General features: G+C 37.2%; 1 protein-coding gene across 6 annotated transcripts in view; it reads right to left on the bottom strand.

Annotated features, from left to right (window-relative positions):
• LOC143348051 (uncharacterized) overlaps nucleotides 1-23100 on the bottom strand; it is a 364443-nt gene that overhangs the window by 33045 nt on the left and 308298 nt on the right. For all 6 annotated transcript variants that reach the window (XM_076777842.1, XM_076777839.1, XM_076777840.1 and 3 more), the window contains 3 exons: nucleotides 2033-2106; nucleotides 1410-1670; nucleotides 162-380 (listed from right to left, as the gene is read on the bottom strand). In XM_076777842.1, the coding sequence (XP_076633957.1) occupies nucleotides 162-380; nucleotides 1410-1670; nucleotides 2033-2106 (554 nt within the window). The remainder of the gene's footprint in view (nucleotides 1-161; nucleotides 381-1409; nucleotides 1671-2032; nucleotides 2107-23100) is intronic.

Below are 23100 nucleotides of genomic sequence, written 5' to 3'. Positions count from 1 at the left end.
CCTGTAACTACCCTACCGAACAAGATGGAGGGTTGAAAGTTAGCGCAGAATATTTGACTCTGATGCTCTATCGATGGATCCAGCGTACGTCAAATTTGTTTCAAGGGTACATTTAACACAGTGGCGACCAATTGTTTATTAAACGCTCCTTCGATACTCACTCTGCTTCATTTTGTACGTTCTGGCAGCATCATCGACGCTGAAACCCGTGCATGCAGCGTCGCCACTTTGCGCCAAATCCCACGTGTCGCTCGATGTTTGCTCGTAAATAAAACATCTATAGCTGTCTTCGTCGTTCGTTTTTCGAGCCCCGTGCAGTCGTGCCACTAAATTGTGCGTGCTCCCGTCTTTCCACGTGGCTAAACACTCCAACTCCATGTCTGGAAATGAACAAACCACCAAATTACACCGACAGTGTTTGGCGGAAGTTATTTAGAACAACGAACGAATTAAGAAATTCGAGAATTTCAGCTCTCAGTATCGTCTGCTTTTTGTACAGAAATAGTCGCGAATCGATTTCGATTGGAAAGTAGATCATCCAGGAAGGGGTCCTTATATTTCTTGGAATTGTGGGTGCCGGTGTTTCCGTTCGCTGATTACACCGCGATGCATAACCGCGCCAATTACGATGAAAGCTAAATCGTTCGGGATCCCCGTCGAAAATTATGGACGGAAGCATTCTAACTCGTTAATAAACCGTGCATTGTCGAGTAGAATGAGTTATATGCACGCTTTCGTTCCGACCATGATCGTTGAATTTACACGATCGCTCCCGTGATAATCACAGAAAATAGTTTGGACAAGCGTAACAACAAATAGTAATTGACAGGGGCATTAATCATTTATAACGATACCGGATGCTTTATTGACCGGTCCTGTCCGCCGTGATATGATAATCAACGTCGCGACTGAATATTATTAACCTAGGATAAATATTAACGACACGATATGTTTGCTTTTCGACGAACGCAACGCCATAATTGCGCCTTGTCGTTCTCGAACAGTTAAGTATCGTTAAGTTGTTGGTTTTAATGATTTTTTAAACGCGAATTTATATTCCATAAAATATTTATCCTCGATTAACCTTTTGGTATACAAGGACGAGTCTGACTCGTTACAAGTTCTTAATGACATGTTTCACAATCGTGAGGTTACTTACTCGTCATTAAAATCAACATATTTTTACATTCACGAGGTATTCGTAAAACAAATCTATTCTTCTTCGTGGCCAATTTAGACAAAATTAAATAGTACACGTCTGAAAAATTATTTACGTCAAGTGGTTAAAGACCGTTTATTATGTAGAATAATTTTGTGACCTGACGATTGACTATTCCTGCGTTTCTTCCTTATTATTTAAGTAATCGTATACGACAAATAAGAAGTGTAGAAAATAGAAGAGAACTCACCAATACTTTCGGAAGAACGAACATTGGCGCACGCCTGATATCGCAAAAACAACCGCGACTCTTGGGTGCAAGTCTCCGCGATGGACAATGGCGAATCGCACGTCTCCTCTCCGCTGGTGTAGGCGAATTCTAGAGGTCCTTTGAATGGACACGGCATGGGAGCAGCGCCCGTGCGAAACAATGAAATAAGATTGTCGTCACTGGTCAGCGCGCTGCACGTGTCGTGTAGATTGGGCTTCGTCGATATCACTATGCAAAAACCTAAAAGAAATATAAACGAAACGGAATAACAAAGTTCCGGGGGAAGGGGATAGTATTTATAAAAGTTGAAAAACATCAGCTGGATAGATATATTGGAACAGGGTCACAAAAATATTAGAACGCTTAGAGATTACGTGGGTGGTGTTTTTGCATAGAAGCATCGGTAGATTCGGACGATGTAGAAAAATAATACATTGTGTTTTGCGTTTCAGATACAACTTCTATTCAAGAAATTTTTTTGTATCGTATGATTTGAAAAAAATATATTCGAACTTTTTTAATGAATTTTATCGAGACGTTTCAAACCGAGCTGGATGTTTTCAAAACAATAGAAACTGATGTTCGTAGAAGTCGGTACTCACTTTCTTTGTACTGCAGTACATTGGGGTGTTTCATGTGCATTACGATGCAACGGTAACACTTGTCCACACTGGAACTAAAAGAGAAAATTTTGTTATAAATCGTTCGTTCTGTTCCCCTGAGGTACGTGGATGTTATAGTACAGGGTGTCACAAAATTATATGCCACGACCACCACGTTGTGATTCTACGTCCTTAGATCACTGAAGATTTATAGAAAATTCTGCCCGCAGAATTGTTCTTAACCGACTGTTTAAGATCACATTTTTTATGGTTCGAGAAAAATTATATTAAAGTTTTATTAATTTGTAAATTTGCGGTTTTCACAATTAGTTACAATTCGTTTCGTCATGTTTCTTGTTTGGATCACTTATCGTACTTTGACGACATCCTGCAATTATCGTGACTTCTGTTTGGCTACTTCCTTCCTTGAGAAGTTCGATTATTTTTAACTCTATGTTACTGGATATTTGACGTCTCAACGATAAAAGGGTTTGTTTAGATTTTCTCAGATTCAAGATGAGTTTACACGAGCTTCCTTCATTCGAAACACTCACAGAGTTATTTCAGCCACGATTGAAAACATTTTCCACGTAACATTTCGTTTCTTTCTAAAAATAAATAAAAGTTTGCGTTATTTTATATTTATTTACTTTATTTAGACCCCGTCTACGTTTACTGTTCGTTCTAACGATATCGTAACAATATTTAGCCATTTTAGAACACGAATATTTTTATAAATTTCGTATTAGTGTACACGATTGGAACGCGACCTTTTAAATCCTGCCTATCAACCTAATAGGAACATTTTGATTCTATAAATCTACAAAAATATAAATATTGCTAAGAATAATGACGAGTTTTAGTTTCGTAATAAAACTCGACGGGCAGCAAGTTTCTCGTTATCGTCGCGCGGAACTATTCAAGAATCAACGTTCTTCATCCTGGAATTATCTATTTTCCAGAATAATCATAGCACCAGCCAATAAATATATCATATTGCACTGATGGACAGAAACAAACCTAAACTTTAGAGCGAGTAGGAGAGGCGATAGGAAGGAGCTGAGTCAGGAAGAGAATAGAAGTTGCAAACCGGAGCTAAGTAAGCAAGATGCCAATTAGTAGAGACACAAGACAAGCTCCAAAAGTTTTAAGTAGCTACACAATACTACTTTGACCCCAGCCCCAGTCCATTCATCCCTTTTCCATCCTCCGTAACCGCCATCACTGTCCCTATTCCGCCACATAGTTTGTCTTTCCAACGTGTACAAATGCCCCTAGAATGTGTGTGCATGCCTACGCCACTGTGTTACGAGTATTTGCGCGTCCCCTTGTTTTTGGTCGCTGATGGGACACCTTCGAATGGAATGCTTTGACAACTTTGAATTTGATTTTGAAGGAATTTTAGCCAAACAGAGATTGCGATACACGAGATTCGGGAATAAGCAAACGAAGTTTCTGACTTTCAGAGAAATGGTCACTACTATATTGTACAGTAGGACGTCGTTTATCCAAAGTAATCGAGAAATTCGTTTCGATAATCGATTTTTCGGATAATAGCCTAAACCTAACGACACTTCATGTGTACCAATTTCTACCAAGATAAATAGTCAAATGATCAGCCTTTCTTTTTCTCTTTTACGAGGCAACGTACTTGTAATTTTTGCATTTATGAAACCATGTTGGCTAGTAATTACGCAAACATTCTGTATACAAATTTAAACTCATTTTCAATTAAATAAACAATTTACAATCCAGTTTTATCCAGCACCAGTCGTATGATCAATAGGAAGTGCTGAAACTACTTTCGGTATGTAGCGTCATAGTAAATTGCAATATAAACATAGAAATAGCATAAATTATAATAGTTGGTATATTCGTTGGATAGAGGATGAAATGTCCTTTAAAACGAGCGTTCGTACGAGTCGATAGCGTTATTAGTTCCAGAGATATGAGGATTTTAGTTTCAAGTCGATCGGATGGCTAGTTCCGGAGATACGAGGGTTCGAAGCGTTTGTTTACGTTTCATTCACGCGAGGTCAATGACTTCGCGCGCGCGAGAGAGAGGTCCAACGCGACGTGTCAGACGGAGACAGAGTTAATAGAATTAAAAAAATTATCCCTTTACATAAATTACGATATCTCGAAAACGAAAAGTCGGATAGACAAAACCCAAAAACCGTTTTAAAGGGGAAGGTTTACCGTCTCCAACGATGGCTCAGTTATGCAGAAAACATGAGTAGTTTCGAAACTGCAAGCGTCTAAAGTTTTACTACTTTTAATACACGTTAATAGAGTTTTGCAAGGCGGAAAGTGAAATATTAAAAATTACACCTTCATTTAAATTACGATATCTGAAATTCTATACCAAAGTTTAACCAAAGTTTCAGTTAACTATTACAATAATATTTGTTTCGTTGCTTTATATTGATTTCCAATATTGTTAAATTATAAATAATAGAGTATAGAAGGCATAAAATATTATATTTTTTTTACGATTTAACTCCCCCTACCATGCAAGAATTTATTCCAAACGGCAGAAAACTGTAGATTCCCATAAATCCGTTACGATGCAATTTTTATTGAAAGCGACACGTATCGTATTCGCGTGCGTTTATGGAGAGTCTTTCATCATTTAAATGCACCGCGGCGCTGTATCAGTTTCAAAGCGTTAGATCAATGAAAGGAGCACAAAGTAGGTAGACTCGAAAGACAAATACATATATGAAATGTGTACGTAGACAAGCATCGATACACGCATCGGTGGACTGAAACGTTTCGAAACACAAATGCACGTATGCTACCAATGGCGCACGGTTGGCGAAAACAATACAAAGGGACGCATTTACCAATCTGAGACGTTTAGGAATCGGTCGCTTTTAGGAATATTTCCTGCATTTCGCTGCAACGACTTTTATTTTTAAAGTACACGGAAATCGTGTTTCCTCGGAACACGAAATCGCCTGCTACCGTGCATTGAAACGTAGCAATAAAGACTCGATTTTGAATAGAAAAGCATAGAATCCATAGAAGATACGAGCTTTCTTTTTCATTAGTCTAAAAAGGTGCAAAAACGTCTCATTTTTTAAAAAAGAGTCAAAACGAGATTCGCAGTCCCAGAGAAAGTTTTAGAAGCTATTGTTTCTCAAAAGGAACACTTTGCTTTCTCCGATCAGCGTTCAGTAACTTGGGAAGCCGAGTAAAAGACCTTTTCAAGCTTCGTTGAATCAATAACGCGCCAATTAACACGGTCGACATAGTTCAAGATGAATAGACACTGTCAGCCAATCGACTGTGCATCTGCATCATCGGTAATTATAAAAAAAAAAAATATTAAACAGTGTCCGCTGCAACAGTCCACCGAGGAACAAGCCGAGAACATGCTTCCGTCGAGATCGTTAATTTCTTCGAGTTAATTAGAGCTAATTACTCCTCGCTCACGAAAGCGCGAAGGACATCGACGAACAACTCCTTCTCAGACTTTTTACGCAGAAAATTGTAATAATACTTGTCCGTTCGCGAACAGCCTTAAATGAAAATGTTATAATTTTTAATTATCATAGTTCTGATGTAACAGTTATTAAGTTAATAAGAGTATAAATATTCGTTAATATTATAAAGACGAAGCAGTTTATTGTTTCATTCTATTTTGTTGTGTAATTATTGGAGAATTTTCGTTGGAAATAAACAGTAGGAAATTCTTTGTTAGAATAACAAATTTTATTTGAAGAATAAAAAAGTGTTTTTAAAGTTCACTGTTTCAGTAACCGGCGCACGTTCAATTTTTCGAAATCGTCGTTAACAATTCCCGCTGAAAACACACCGTTCTATCGTTGTTCTCCCGTTATTGTCATTTTTTAAACATCGTCTCCGCGTTGCAAATATCACGCTTTACGTGGCAGGTTCTGTCTGCCATGTTTGACCGAAAAAGCCTTTTTTAACGCACAGCGGACGAAACTCAATTTACCTCGTTCTTTGCAGACTGGTTTTCAACGGCCACGGTAAAAATTCTATTTGACCAAGCATTTTAATTTCGAAGCAATGGCGCCAAAGATATTTAATATTTCAATGCTTACATTCGCCACTGTACGGTTTGTAAAAGCATCACAGTAATCGTGTTTTCAAAAATGTTCATTGCATGATAAAATAGAACGTACAAAATGTACAGTATATTTATTTCGCGTATACAAAACAGTAAAAGCATTCAAAGCTATTCTCCAGTTCTGTAAATCAGACTTTGATTCGCGATCAACTTGAACGATGTTTGAATGTGAATTTGAGAGCTTAAAGAGTAAGAGCGTAAGAGCATAGAGACCACAGAAGCTCGCCAATTTTCTCGAGACACGGACACGTCTAAACAGCAGAATCATTTTAAGCCCAAACCCTCATAAACTTTCGCACCTTTCAAGAACCAAGAGCCACTTGGATCCAGCAGCGAGCAACTTCAGCGAAACAAAAATCCGTCTTATTATATCTGAAAGTTTCCCGACACCTTGCGCAGGCCATTGTTTCAGCAACACCGTCGCGCGCGTTTCTTCTTAAACTTCCACCGAATCATTTCGCCTTGCTTTTCTATTGTCACGGAACGCTCGTTGCCGCAAGGATAAAGAGAGATATCCGTGGCTGGAAGAAGACGCGTTATGGAAACTTCCGGCGCGACCATATGTCCGACTTCGACGCAAAAACTATGATTTCCGGTAACTTGGATCTAAACTGCTCGTTCGATGCAGTCAAAACTCTTTAATTATTGTAGAGATTCCCATATCTGAACTAATAGAGAAACAAAAGTGACCTTTTGTATTAAATTTCACTCATTTAAATAGAAATTAACAAACTTGATAATTTATTCCCATGTTTAAAGATTCTGTTGCAGTTTCTTTCTTATAATAAAGTAAATATTAAAAACGGAAAGATTATATATGTACACATATACTAATTTTTTGATTGAGGCATCGTTAAACAGTTATAGAAACATTTCCTGCCACATAGTATATTTTTGTCAATCACCAAAAATGATTCTAATTGACCCCTGCAACCAAAAATAATTTTTCCAAAACGATTTGAAATTTTTTTTTTCCGTCAAAAAATTAAGGCACCTACCCCTGTCGATTTTTCTTAAAAACTCGTTTTTCATTTTTAATAATTTTGTTTGACGCCCTACAGAAAAGTTGTCTAATACTTTCTTGTAGGTATCCATGAGCTCTATTTCAGAAAAAAGTTTCATTGAAATATATTCACTATTGTAGGAGTTATCGCTGTTTAAAAATTGGACCATTTTTATGGGGTTTTTCTCATTTTACGGGGTCAAGAAACAACTTTTTTATTATTGTTAGAATTTCTACATATTCTCCACAAAAATACGCGTCGTTTGCTTTTTTAAACATGAAAATCCGTCAATCCGTTCAGAAGTTATGATGTTTTAAAGATTTGCTTGAAAATTTGAGCAGAGATTTTTGGCCAGAAATTATATTTTCAGTAAGGAATTTTTTTCTCGAAAGTGGGTAGGATTTCGGGGCTATGTCTATTCACCAAAAATGATTGTAATTGAACCCTGCAACTGAAAATAATTTTTTCAAAACGATCTGAAAAAATTTTTTTTCGTCAAAAAATGTCAGGGAAACATATCAGTGTATGGTCAGACATTACATTTTCGGTAAAGAATTTTTTTTCTCGAAAGTGCGTAGGATTTCGGTGGTATGTCTATCGACCAAAAATGACTGTAATTGATTCCTGCAATCAAATATAATTTTTTTTTGAACGATTTGAAATTTTTTAATTTAATTTTTTAATAACTTTTTAACGAAGCCTCAATCAACAAATTGATATTCTTAATTTTCGTCTTATTTTGGCCTCTAGAATCTCCCATTAAAATTTTGTACAGTTTCTAATAATTACTTTATTATAAGACATAAACTGCAGCAATATCCTTACAGATTAAAATAAATTTTAAATATATATGTACATATATTAAAAAATATTAATCTAATATGATCTAGTAATATTAAAAACACAATTTGGTTGGTACAACGTCCAAATTGCAATTCGAATCTCATCAAGTCCACTTTCTCGACAGTTTGTATTATATTACCACATTTAGATTTTTAGCAGGTTTCTCATTATAATGAAATTTCGCGAACAAAAGCAATCAAAATGCATCATACAAGTACGTAAGACTATATATATATAATTTATTTCAACAAAAAATTACAATGTTACAAATACAATTTCTACGTACTTGTACAATGCATTTTGATTGCTTTTGTTCGCGCAGTTTCATTGACAATGAGAAACCTGTTAAAAATCCGAACCCGTTAATATAACACAAACCGTCGAGGAAGTAAAAATAAATGAAAAGTGGCGTTCGATGAGATACGAATACCAGTTTGGACGCGATCTATCCAAGTTGACGTTCAAGAAGGATTCTGTGAGAGGTAACGCGAGGATCCAGGAGTATTCTTTCGATCGTAGCCGCTTTATATTCATTAGGTTCGCACCACAGCTCCGCGCCATCAGCGCGGAGATCGCTCGCTGCAATACCGGATGCTGCGGGCTTCGCGCGCTCGCTTAAAATTTAATTCGAGCACAAAGCCTTGGCTTTGCGGTAGTTCGCCGGGCCGTGATTGGTTGGCACCTAAGTTTAAGCTAGCTGGCTTTAATTCCGCGTCGAAGAGCGTGCGTCGAAGCGGGCTTCGCTCGACACTCGTAATCCGACTTGAACGATAACTCTCTGCACCCACTTGCGTTCGACCAGCTATCATACGATGAATGCTAAGTCGATAACGGATTTCCTAGTAGCGGGAGGGTACATCCGTCAAAAAATGAGACTTCCAATAGGGTCAATTGCCTTAATGCTTTTCTTTATACAAATGTTTCACTTGTTCGAAGAACTTTTATAAAAACTTCAATATTTTATGCTCTCTTGACTGGTAACAGCCAAATTTAAAATATAATAACGGTTTAGGAAATGTTCACCTTTTTTAATGGGGTCCTCATTTTCCATATTAGGCTTATAGTGCTAATATGGAATACTATATGTGTCTAATATGGAATATATATCGAGTTTACACGTTTAAAGAGGGAAAGTATGATATAAGGAAATAAGTAACGGACAATTCATAGTTCTTCATTTATAAAAAAAACATAATTTGTTATTTGTTGAATATAATAGTTGGGAATTTCTACATAGAAAACGTTTAAACCATTTCCTACTGGTAAAATGAAGCAAACTGGTAAGCCAGTCTTCTTAGCTCCAAATGTCTTTTCACATATATTTCTAAGACTATATCCTTCAAGAAAATGCAAAATAAAGAATCAAACTTTTTGGCGGTTTACAGTAGAAGACCCCAATAAACCTTTTTGAAGCTAAAAGTTATTAATTATGTTTTAAAAAAAAATTGTCTCGATTGCAATAGTTTCCGTATAGTACAGAATGTAAGTATCGAACGCAATTTCAATATTCCTAGTTTTCCTCTTATTTTGGTTTATAGAATCACCGATTAAGAAAATAATTATTAGAAATCGAACACCCTGTGTAGCAGTTGAGCCGATGAAATTGTTAAAAACCACCGTGCGCGGTGAAAACGGGATCGGAGAAAATTCATCACATTTAGCCGTAGTCCAGTGCGTGCACGCGTCGCGACGCCCCCGCGGGCGTCGTTAACAGAGACCACGGAGTGGCGCACGTATTTACGCACTAGAGGAATCAATAAACCATGTCCGAGAACTGGTTTAGCCGAGCGAGATGGTGCCAGCCGCCATTCGAGTGGCCGCGGAAGGGTGAGTTTCACCCTTACACGCCATTCGGTTATTAGACAATACAAACAACACCATTGCCGTTGATCCTATCTGGCTAACAACATGTCCAGCACTTTTTTTTTCGTCCAGCGTCTGTTGTTTATCAGGCTGCACTATCGCGACGAGAACTTTTTTCATCGCAATCAAAAAATTAAAGTTTAGATGCCGAGATACTCTGGGAACGAATTAATAGAGTCGTGCGGCGTCAACAGATTTCACGTGCTGATTGCAAATATATTGTTTTAACTTCCGCGGACACGGACGCGAAATATTCTTTTGTAATCATCTTGCGTGACTTCCATTTTTTAGTCGAAACTAAAGTGGAAAAATGGGAAACAAACATGGGTTTGGGGGAAAAATATTTCCCAAATTGTTAAAACAACTCCCTTAATTTTGTATGTACGTGTAGCTAAAAGAACACTCTTGAATTCTATACAAGCAATTTTATATTAGTTTTAACGGAGAAAAATATACCAGATAAATGGTGTCAAGAGAGAAATGTTTTGTAGTCGAAACTAAAGTGGAAAAATAGGAAATAAACATGGGTTTGGGGGAAAAATATTTCCCAAATTGTTAAAACAACTCTCTTAATTTTGTATGTACGTCTAACTAAAAGAACACTCTTGAATTCTGTGCAAGCAATTTTACATTAGTTTTAACGGAGAAAAATGTTTTGTAGTTGAAACTAAAAGTGGAAAAATAGGAAACAAACATGGGTTTGGGGGAAAAAATATTTCTCAAATTGTTAGAATAGCTCTCTTAATTTTCCATGTACGTGTAATTAAAAGAACACTCTTGAATTCTATGCAAGCAATTTTACATTAGTTTTAACGGAGAAACATATACCAGACAAATGGCGCCAAGAGAGAAATGTTTTGTAGTCGAAACTAAAAGTGGAAAAATAGGAAACAAACATGGGTTTGAGGGAAAAAATATTTCTCAAATTGTTAGAATAGCTCTCTTAATTTTCCATGTACGTGTAACTAAAAGAACACTCTTGAACCCTACGTAAACAATTTCAAATTAGTTTTAACGGAGAAAAATATACGAAACAAATGGCGCCAAGAGAAAAATATTCTGAAACATTTGTTTCAATCTTCGAAGCTTTCGAAAAAAAATTCGTGGTGAATTAATAATTAGCTTGTAAAAATTCAGTTTATGGATACGAGAGGCTGTAACCAAAATTTCATGCATGAAGTCGTACTCGTACACGAATACTTCGTGTTTTTACGGATCACGAATACCTCGTACAAAATAATAAGTAGATTGCGGATCATTATGCAAATTCATGTTTTTATTAATAGAATTAATGAAATGGGAGCTTTGTAGAGGGTTGCCTCGACCCCCAAATAATTCGTATCACGCTTTATTTCTTATATTTGTGCATACTGAGTGCGTTCTATATTTTTTTGAGAATTAAAATTTCCCATAAATGCATAAACATTGGCTGTCTAGTAATAAGTGACAATTACTTAAATACCGTGACGTTCGAATGTTAAAACGAGTGACTGTACGTAAGTAGCGGATCGATCGTTGGTCCATTGGTTCGTTGTTATAATAGTAAGTTACGTGGAAGCGACCGGAAGAGAATAGGACGCGACGAGCGAAATGGGGGGCACGAGAATGATGCAAGGAAGGAGACCCGTCGAATCTCTGGTCCAATCCTTGTTCTCCTACCTTGTGCCACGTTATTAATCCACGAGGTTCGACGAGGCATCGGAGTTATCGAGTGGCCCTGACGAGTTGACTTTAACGGTGGCTCTCGTTAAAATGCGAATACTCGACTTGACGTGAGCGGCCAGGGCCGTCTTAACGGCGAAATAAATACGCTCCATCTGGTCTGCCGAGAAAATCACGACGAAATCGTATATTGGCTGCAAACGATGTCTGCCATTAATATATTCGGATATCATTAAACCGACGATAATTTATTGAAAGTACAACGACCCATTCGTGCACTTTAAAATTAAGTTCGCGACCTAGCGTGTTTATTATAAACCAAAAACAAGAGTTTCGTACACAAGGAAACAACGAGACAGAATTTTACTCTGTAAGTCAATATAAAAATTTGTAAAGACACGCTAGTAAACGTAGCATCGGGTTGGAAAAGAAATACAGTAGTACCCGCTTATATGACATCGTGTCGGGGCTCTGCCATGTCACTTATCCGGGTAGGTGAATTTCTACGAATTTTATTAAATATCTATATTGATTAAATTTCATTAATATCTATTCATTTTTGTTTCTGACTGTACAATAAGAAATTACGAGCGTTCTAGAGTTTTTATAAATAATCACCAACTGGGTAACCGTATATATTTAGGCAAAGCTTAAAGTGGGCTTTAAACGTAAATACTCGGTTCGAATTTTATTGGACGAAAAATAATCCAGACCGAGTATTTAGACCCTAATTAATATAACGGACGCGTGGGTATGCAATTAATCCCAATTGAATTGTGGATCGTAACAGGAAAATTTCAAGCATGCAGATGTTTCGCGTATGTAGTATTCTTTTTTTTTTTGTTTCTCAGAACTGATATTTCATCGTTTAAAAATGCTACCTTTCCCAAAGCCGCGACCGCGAAATGAATCATCTTTTAAACGTATCACGGACGTAAACCGCGATTTATATTCTTCGTGACCGCCCTGCAAAATCTATGAGATTAAAAGACGGTAATTATTGATCATTTTGCCGTGCAAACAATTTCTTACTTTTGTAATTACACCATCAACATTATTACTAGAATTACGTGTTTCTGTGTATTATTATTAATTACATTAATTGATTAATAAACGTAACGAATTTCCAGGTAGTTGCATAAAGTGTGCTATTGCATAAAATGTAATTACAGAATATACTTTAGCTAATTAGATCACTATAGCGATAAAAATAATTTAAATGTATTATGCATTTGTTGGAATGGAAAAATATTAAATGAATTAAATCGTATCAAAACAGTGGCCAAAAGTATATTTTGTATCTGCATAATAATTTTATTGCTATGGTAGATTGTATAAGATACGTATAATATAAAAATGAGCGAATGTATAATACAGCCATTTTATATTAATAGTATATTAATATCGTGTAAAGATCGTTTCACACAAATAATTACAATTTTCAATTAAAATTGTGCGAAAGTAATACGTCGGAGATTACTCCAACGTATTCGTTTGCATTAATTTTTCTTTCCATTTCCGTGTCGTATGAAAAGGGAATCAAAGGTCGTATTTAAGCTTTAATTATCAAAACTAATCCCGCCAGTTCTCAACATGCTCGCTCGTTCTTTCGACGAGACAGGATCTCTCGCGTGTTTTTTGGGGGCCAAACACACGAATTGTTATGTAATTAAGATTTGAAACAGACTCTAGCCAAGAAAGAACTTGTCGCATATATCTCTTTTTCAATTACAGTGTCACTTCCGATTTACGTCGTGATTCAGTTACAACTCCTGTCCGTTAATGGAAGTTCTGTGTAATTGGAGTGGTTCTCTGTGAAACTTCTGGCGAAACGTTTAATCAACATTCTCATCAACCCTTTCTACGCCAGGCAGACGTGTTCTTGCGATATCGTGTATCCACTCAAAATTTTCACTTTTCATTTTTAAATCTCTCTAGGGAAGGTCACTTTCAAAGTATGCCTTGAAAATCAATTGGCAACGTTCGTTCGATCACTCGATAGATTCGTGAGCATACACAGGTTGAAATTAATCTCAACGTGGACTACAATCGGATCAATATCGTTCGAAGACTAATTCAGTACAATCCTCGCGACTCTAAATTAACGATCACGAACTAAGCGACGTTTGTAGCGTTTACTAATTTATTCGAGAAATATTGAAGACAAATTTCTAAAGAATTTCACTGCACCTTCTGGTAAAATATTCCAGCTTACCATAAACCGTGAGGTAGGAAAGGTAATACATAAGCTGTATCGATACAATATCGAGATAGAGTTTGGCCATCCGGAATGCCGCTTGAGGCGGAGAATGTGGCGAATTATGTATCGAACGTGCAAGATCTTGCAAACATAACCTACGATAATCACTTTCTACACTTCTACCAACTGTACCTAGTTACCAGAACCATATAAACTATTGTTCTCCGCAAGGACCAAAGTTTCGATGGAATTATTCAACTGGCAATTTCGATAATCCCTCGCTGAGAGAATAATTTACCTACAGTTAAGAATTAATATCCCAAACCGTAAACGTACGATTGAAAATCTTTCGTTCGGTTTAAGCCTTCAAAATAATTTAGTCACTTTCTAATTAGCCGATTGACGTTAATAACATTGACCGTACACCTGTTTCTATAGGAATCCGCCATGTTTACGGATAAATTATCAAAAAATAGCATTAATTGAAAATTTGAAAAACAAAGATAAAAATACAAGATAACATCACCAGTAGCTATCATCTCACAGAAACGTAAATATCCTGAAATATTTAAAAGAAACCAACACCTACAAAATATAACCACACCAAAGGAAGGGAACCCAGCACGAAGTTGTCGCTAAAAAAAAAAAAAAAAAAAAAAAAAATTGAAAACAAATGTTCGTTTCTATTAAAACCGACCTGTTTCTATGCAACGTCCTTGTGTACAGTAATCCTCCGAGGTCCGCGACAGAGTTTCCGAAAGCAAAATATCTGGTCCGCACGTTCGTCGCTGATTGACGTGGTTCACATTCTTTTTCCGAACCCGTAGTAGATCCAGAAACTTTCGATAACATCGTAAGCTCCAGTGCAAAAGTTTGTGCCCCCTTCGAGCGAAAATGGTACGAGGGAGTCGTCGAGTAAGTCAGAGATTCACGATTTTGTTACTGGATTATTTCTTTCCGCGAGTTTTTCCGATAATGTGTTCGCGAGGACTGGCACTCGATATTCCTTGGCCTCTCGACTTTTTTTCCATTCGTATCTTTACCCTTAGCTTTTGCTTACTCTCGATCACATTTTTTTCAGGCGCGGGACATTTTATTTTCACGACAAACGTACTCCGATCGTTAAATAAAGAAACATTTTCGTTGAGAATAAGCGTTGGCATGCATGTATTTTTAATTTGTATCCATTGGTGCAGTTCCTTGCAAAAGTCAGTATCATCTGAGGATACTCGTTTATTGCACTGTCTGAGCGTCTGTTTTTTTCGAGCCTCAAGCTCAGTTAGCAGAAAACCGTGAAAGCTAATATGGCGTCGCCTCCCATGCTCGCCACCAGAGGGGTCGCGGCTCTCACAAGCGCTCGATCGACCCCTTGGTTGCTATATAAACACTCCTCAACTGGTTTCCTAATATCCCCAGTGGTCTAAGGCAGGGCCTGCTTGGAAGCCTTACTGATGACTGAGATATTAGAAAATAGGTTGAGGAGTGTGTTTATATAGCAACCAAGGGGTCGATCGAGCGCTTGTGAGAGCGTGATCCCTCTGGTGGCGAGCGTGGGAGGCGACGCCACACTACGTTATTCCATATATGGGTGACAGAACTGTTAACAGTGGAACTAAAACAATTCTCAAGTTGAAATGTTAAAGAAACATAAATTTGAATAGGCTTCAGAAATTTTAGTGTAGTTACGAAAGTAACTACTATGACAAGTTTTAAGTTATGTAATCTACAATTGTCTAAAATACCCAGTCGTGTAAGACAGGGCTACGATCTTCCTCCGATTTTCTACCCACAGAAGCAGCGCCACACTAAGAACGGCATTTTCGTTTTGTAAAACTACATTAATTAAATACATACTCGAAACTCTGTTGTATTTATTTAGCAAATAAATATTCAACAATTTTTAACGGAACAAATTAAACCGAGTTGAGGTGCTACGTGTTCTAAGTCGAGGAAATTTTTACCGATCTTGGGATTATCGACGATCGTCCGCGAATTTCCTTTGTGGATATCGTTTCACGCGTTTCACGCGTCGACAGATCCGCGAGCAAACGGTGGCGCAAACTTTTACGGCTACCTGTACGTCCGGTCTGATTTTATTTCGCAATCGAAATAGAAAATCGCGCAGAGGAAATCAGCGAACACGCGTGCAGAGAATTCGGAAACTCGATGCCGCAGGCCGCAGGCGCCGGTGTAACATCGAAAACCTATTGCGTTACAAAGGGTCGTTCGTACACGAAATCGAAATAATTCGGATAGTTTCGTGCAGGAACCGCGCAAATATGCAATACGGTCGATTCCACCGGGCATCGGACGATCCGAATTTCGCCCCGTTTGTTTTTGGATGGAAAGATGATCGCGCTGCGTACAGTTTCCCGCTTTTTGCTCGTCGAACTTGCGTATTAAATGTCCAAGCCAACACGGGCGATGAATTCGCCGAGATATTGAATTTAAAAGAGTGTTTCGAAAAATAGAACGGGTGGGCCACCCTTATGCCGGGAGATCGAAGAGGGGGGGCGTTTTGTTTAGGTATTTTATTTCAGCGAATAAATCTCTTTGTAGAATTAGTTTTTTGGCACAGAAAAGCTTACAGTACGAAGATGTTCCGTCGGAACTGATTAAAAATTTCAGCCATTTTGCAATTGTACGACTTCGATTTTAAGTGGTTTGCAAGGTGATAGTATACACGTTCCTAATGATGTGTGTAATGTATCAGGTGTAGATACTCAATAATTTAAAAAATATAAATAATTAAAGTTGAGGACCATATACTATAAGTATAGACAGTAGATTTTGCACACTCGAAATGACAACATGGGTAAAGAACAACTCTTAAATATCATTAAACTTAAAACAAACGCACTAAAAGCAGAAATAGCAAGCGATAGACCAAACAACAACACCATTTGCAATTTTTCAAAATACATCAGACAACTCGAACTTATAACACCACCAAATTGCTTCAAATCTTTTAATAAATTAAATGCTACCTTTCGAAAATTAAATAACAAAAAATCCTCTGGTTTCCAAAAAGAGCTACCACAACAATATATTATCTACTAAACAATGATATTTAATAACTGTCTTAATTCACTCTGCTTCCTCCAAATCTGGAAGACGCGTACTCAAATAGAGTCTTTAGTCTGTAAGAACTTATATTCTTTAAGTCACGTCTTTCCTATTTCTGTACGTTTAAGAATTCGTTGTTAAATTGTTGTTTCTGTATAGATCTCATAAGGCTTTAATAAACGTATATTTAAAAGAAATGTGCCTGACTGGTAAATCCAAGGTTCTGGGTTCGATTCCCGTTCAATGTTTTTTTCTATTGTAAAAGTTTGGTGCTGGATGATAATTGCCATGTATGAAATAAAAACACGAATGCATCCCTTGTAAGAATTTTCTGGCTCTTGTTACGTTTAATGTGACCGATTTCTATATGTATTACTATTATTATTATTGTTATATAATTTAAAAAAAAAAATGTTGCATCCAGGTGTTTCCATTCCATTTATTTGGTTATGAAATTTCGCACGTGTGGCTAGTGAGGGTGTGGCGGGAGGGGGGAAAAAACGAAAGAGCATTAAGCGTCGATGTAATGGGTGAATTTTAATCCGTCCGCACGGTCGAAATGATTGAAACGTTGTGGGAATGGATCCAATGTTAAGCGCGTAAACATATGCTCGATAATGCTGGCCATCGGGAACGGGATTAAACATTGAAGCAAGTGAAACTAAATCTCTGAACCAACAAGATCCAACATTAAAGATTGCAGGTATTTCAAACGGAAACGCGTGATATTTTGACACGATATTTCCCAGCCAATATCCGCCCGTTCGACGGCGTTTTATTATTGACGCGTTTCTAAGCCGACAAGAGAATTTGTTGACGGCTCCAGGCACGCTTTAACAAATTGAACAACGAGGAATTACGACTGTTCTGTCCCTTTGTATTTTTCCGTTAGGATAAACGTACCTATTTATTGAAACATTTTATAGTAGATAAAATAACAGGACCGAATTGCAACTAAATTTTATTAAACTATGCATCGAAGTTTTGTATAAACACTACTGTTCATTAAGTACATAAACATATCCAAATGTAATTTGCGCCCTCCACAGCCACGGATATTTTGTTTTACACTTGAACAAACATCGTCCGTGTTTCCTCTGTCCATTTCAATTTATTTCAAGTCAATATACCATGGTAAACAAAATGCGTAATCGACTCGATCTTTTATGTATTATGTTATTAAATTGTTAGATTGTTATTTTTATTGGGTTTGTCCCGAATACATAAAACGTCAGGTGTTTGCATATCTTCGTGTTATTTTTACACGTAAATTACGTTTCGATATTTTTACGTGTTATTTATATTCACAGAATTCATTTTTGCAGACTTGCCTAGACGTTCAGAGAAAACTAGGTTTCCATGGATCTGCAATTCTTTGTACATAATACTGTACTATAATCCTTTTTTAATTTACGAGAATAATAATGGAGAAATTGTTTCGAAGTGTCTGAAATAAATATGTCGGATGTTGTACAGAACCCGCAGTGACGTTCGCGTATTGTTACTGTCCCTATGCAAATTTGAAAACGTCTCTATCTGCGGCGTTGTTATCCCGTTATAAAGTTTCCAGGGAAAAAAAGAATCTATTAACGAGGTCGAGTAGCCCCCGATGGGATTCTAATTAAAAAACTCCGCCCTTTCTCCACCTTCGAGGGCTAATTTTGCCTCGAGTTTTATTATATCCTCTCGACGCAACTCATTACAGACCTTATAGCTAACCAGTCGAAATTGCGATAAGAGTTTCGCGAAAGAGAAGTAACCGATACATTCTAACAAAAACTTTATAATACGTAAAATAAAAAAAAAAAATTTTCAAGTTTCTTCGTTTATCCGAAGAATTCTCCAATAAAAAGAAAACGATTATTTTTCTGTTCTTTTATTCCAGTATACAACATTCTGTGTATAAATTTTATTTAAATGATGGTCGCTTGATTTAATTAAGTTTTTCAAATTATTGGTAGGTACATAAACGTGTATCGAGTTCTCTCGATGACAAAGAGTCGACTTTTTCCGGAACAATTTTACGGAAAAATTATGCGTTAATAAACCGAAGAAGAAGTCTTCGTGAAAATTATTAAAATATTCTTATCGTCCGAAGTAGCGTCACGGATAATGACATTCGAATAATTTAGAGGGAAACATGTTCAACGTTTTAAAATTTAAATAAATTTCGAATTTATGGTAATTGAATTCACCAGCCAGGAACTGAAATTCTGGTTTTTAAAAGATACTCGCTCGGTCAATAAAAGGAAAGTTAACACTCGCGAAGTCAATTGCGTATTTTATTATGTGTAACAGATTAAGAGCTGTGGAAAATAATGAAAGACAATCGACAAAATACTAAGTCTACGTAATTTTCAAGTTAATGTTTAAGATTTACAAATACATAGAAACACTGATTTACAATCTTTATACGTTATATTTTACACAGAATCCTTCAATGAAGTATTAGGTCGTTCTATAAGTTAGTGCCGTTCGATATTCTAGAATTGACGAAGATAAAATGTATAATTTAATTGAAAACAAACAAAATTTGTCATTTCGTTAGACTTCTAAAATTTTGAACTAACATCAACGATTCATACAAGTTTGAATGAAATAGATATTGCGTCGAAGCTCGAAGTTTGAATTCCATAGTGGCTGACAGAAATACTTTTGTTAGTATATAATAAAATCGAACTTTATAAAAAAATAAAATACAACAATCTCCAGGCTTATTGATGGGTAAACAATTTAAAAATGACAACGTTTTAACGAAAAGCGTTGAACTACATTTTAATAAAAAATCAAACAAGTTTTGTCGCGATGATACAATGGCTTTGCCAAAGGAAGAGGAGCCAATTTTTCATAAAAGTCGACTTAATATGTAGAATATAAATAAAACTAAGAAATAGGCGGTGCAACGTATCTCGTTTAAGAGTCGAGAATCGTGATACCTTTAAGGTTACTGAGAAACCATTGATGTATCATTTAGTCTAACTCGACCAATGTTACAGATATATATGCAGCTGCACGTCGAGTAGAATGCAAGCTGTTCCGTTGCGAGATCTCCCAACGGAGCTTTATGGGATTCGAGACACTTTACGCGCCATCCCTGCAGCGTCTGAAGGGTTGGATGGTGTTTGAAAGGACTGGGACCAGTTTTCTTCAGGGAAAAACGTCCCCCAGACACGAATCACGGCGTTCCCAGAATTCCTCGAGATACGTAATCATTCAGAACCTTGCTGCATCAACGAATAATCCTTTTCCTCGTGTCTGTCGCGACCAAGTACCTTTTATTCCATCTATCTCTGATTATACATTTTTGGAAACGATTTTGGTATATCTTGAAGTATTACAAAATAAGCTGATTATTTCGAAGCTATAATTTGGCAAAACAGGCAGTTTAGAAAGATACCATCCCTTATATTTAGTTGCGATTTTTGCACACTTCTCATCACGGAAGTGTTTCAAAATGTTTACGTAGTCCTTTGCAGTCATCCTTCTATCTATTGGACGAATAAAATCCACGTCCAACAGAGTCATACAATCTCGTACCACAATGTTTACACTTCTAAATTTTACTGCAGAGCAAACAAGTCGTCGTTTTAATTTTCCATTTTGTCTTTTCCAGACTCGTTCTCTTCCCTCTGTCTATTCGATAAACAAAACCTACGCCCGACACAGTCATAAAACCCTGTACCACAACGTTTACGCTTCAAAATTTTACTGCACGGCAAACAGGTCGTCGTTTTAATTCGTCACTTTGTCTTTTCCAGATTCGTTCGCTTCCATTTCAGCCGAACAAATAAAGTGCCCTATCGTTTGCTCCTGCAACGTAGATAATAATTTTGCCCGTTTCCGCTCGAGAGCGCCGCTATTCCGTTACTTCCTGCTCGAATCGTCTGCAGACGGTTACAATTCGCCCCGACGCGTTAAAAATTCTTCGCGAGGCACGCTCATAAAGGCAAGGCCTCCCCCGGCCATTTACAGGAAATTTTTCTTTTGAGCATTCGGAACGCGGCGCCAATAACGACGTTATCGGAAATACTTCTAGCCAATATGCACTCTCGGATTCAATTATCGATTTTTTTAAGTGACGCACACGTTCAATCGTAATTCGTTTACGGAGGGACGACCGCTGAGTGTTTCGAGAAAATTCGACCGGAATTCGCGCGAGAACCGACGGGAGTTTCTTGCTTTTCTTCCCGGCGCTCGACGGCCATTTTCCACGCGGAAAAGGGAACGGAACGGAACGGAGAAACGTTCGAGACTAATGGAGAAACGTTCGAACGTAGCGGGAAAAATAAGCAACGTGGATCCTTGCGGCAGGATGCTTTTGCATTGAAATGTCGGCGGACGGGGTTGGTTTACTCCTTTTTCGAGTTCTTGCTCATGGAAACCTCCACATGATCGACACTGAGAGATGCGAATACTTCTGGGAAGCTGCAGAACGCCCGCCAAACGCCAACGCTTCCAACGCTTGTCTATTTTCGAATTTGCGCTATACGATGCTCTTTTAATCTTTCGAAAGTTATTCGTTCGAAAAGTACGTACGTCTTCTGTTCTTTAATTTCCAGGAACTCTTCAGATTTCACCGTGTTTGGTCGCGTTTATCTGCGTTTCACTGTGTTTGATTACTTCTTTGAGTTTAACTCACTGCTTATCTTCGAGTTTTTTTAATTGTTCGTGCCCAACTGCTTGTACACGAGAAGAATTCATAAAAATATCTACCAGTAACATTAAATAAACGCCAATTCTTCTAACGTTTGTCTATTTTCCCATTTGCGCTATACGATGCTCTTTTAATCTTTCGAAAGTTATTCGTTCGAAAAGTACGTACGTCTTCTGTTCTTTAATTTCCAGGAACTCTTCAGATTTCACCGTGTTTGATCGCGTTTATCTGCGTTTCACTGTGTTTGATTACTTCTTTGAGTTTAACTCACTGCTTATCTTCGAGTTTTTATTGTTTTAGTGTTAATTGTTAATTTAAAATAAAAACCCAAACAAATTTTTGGAAATGCAATATGAAAAAATTAAAAAATTTCCGTTCAAAGTTCAAATGTGACTCAGAATCTCATCGTGGTATAATTAGGGTTAATCTTTCGAAAAATATTCGTTCGAAAAGTACATATGTCTTTGCTGTTCCATAATTTCGAGGAACTCTTTAGATTTGACCGTGTTTGTTCACGTTTATCTGAGTTTGACTGTATTTGATTGATTCTTTGAGTTTAACTTACAGCTCATCTTCGAGCTTTTTAATTGTTCGTGAAGGACGAGAAGTCGTTCGTAGACGAGAAGGATTTATAAAAATATCTACTAGAAACCTTAACATCAGAATAATGTACTCTTTCGGAAGAGTGATATTCCTCCCTAGAAGTTTCATTAAACGACTTATCTATCTAATAAAGAATAATTCGTCTTCCACGGTCAGAATCGTCGAATTAAAGTCCTCAGCCATTTATGCCAGCACCGAGACATTCGTCATAATTACTTTCCTTCCCATCAGGAGCTTTCTCTTAGCTTCGTTTCATCCCCAACATATTAACCAGGTTTAATTCTATTATCCTCCTCTTTGCAGGCGACCGCGACGTTAGAAAATCGCCTTTCAGCGCGTAAAAAGAGAATCTCGTATCCCGCGAGGAAGAGAAAATCGGATATCGTCCTTTCTTTTCCTCGTATCCGCGCGAGGAGCTTTCCAAAATGAACGGCAAAGGGTCTGAGAGTCTCAGGACACCTTTTAATTCGGAAACACTCTTGATACTCGATTACAACTGCCTGCCCAGGGCCGTGGAACTCGTTTAATCCGCGTTTGTTCCACCGCAAGACGAAAAGGAAAATCATGTAGCGAGTGATAAGACAAGTAAACGGAAAATCGGATATACCTTCCTTCTTCTTTTCCAAGCAGAAAGGAAGACTCTTTCCTGGGAAGGGACGAGAGCTCTGACAGGGCATATTAGCCTCTTTCAAAAGAAATAATTAAAAGGATCGGACATGAGAATGTTTGTACCAGATCAGATTTCTTTCTTTTATATCTGTTCCATATATTAATTTATTTTGGAGTCCAGTTGCGTTAATTCTATAATATTTCACGATATATTAAACGATGAAATTTAAAATGCAGCGTTTAACACTGACTGCCACGTCACCCATATATGGGTGACAGAACTTTTAACAGTGGAACTAAAACAATTAATTCTCAAGTTGAAATGTGAAAGAAAAATAAATTTGAATTGGCTTCATAAATATTAGTGAAATTATGAAAATAAGTACTAGGACAAGTTTTAAGTTATGTAGTCTAAAATCAAAGTTTCGGTCTCGTAAACAATTTTACGGTTTTAGAATGGCAGCC

Source organism: Colletes latitarsis, chromosome 11, assembly GCF_051014445.1.
Source record: "Colletes latitarsis isolate SP2378_abdomen chromosome 11, iyColLati1, whole genome shotgun sequence".
NCBI classification, from domain to species: domain Eukaryota; kingdom Metazoa; phylum Arthropoda; class Insecta; order Hymenoptera; family Colletidae; genus Colletes; species Colletes latitarsis.
Note: the sequence above shows the minus strand (reverse complement) of the source record. Positions and strands in the feature narration are given on the sequence as shown.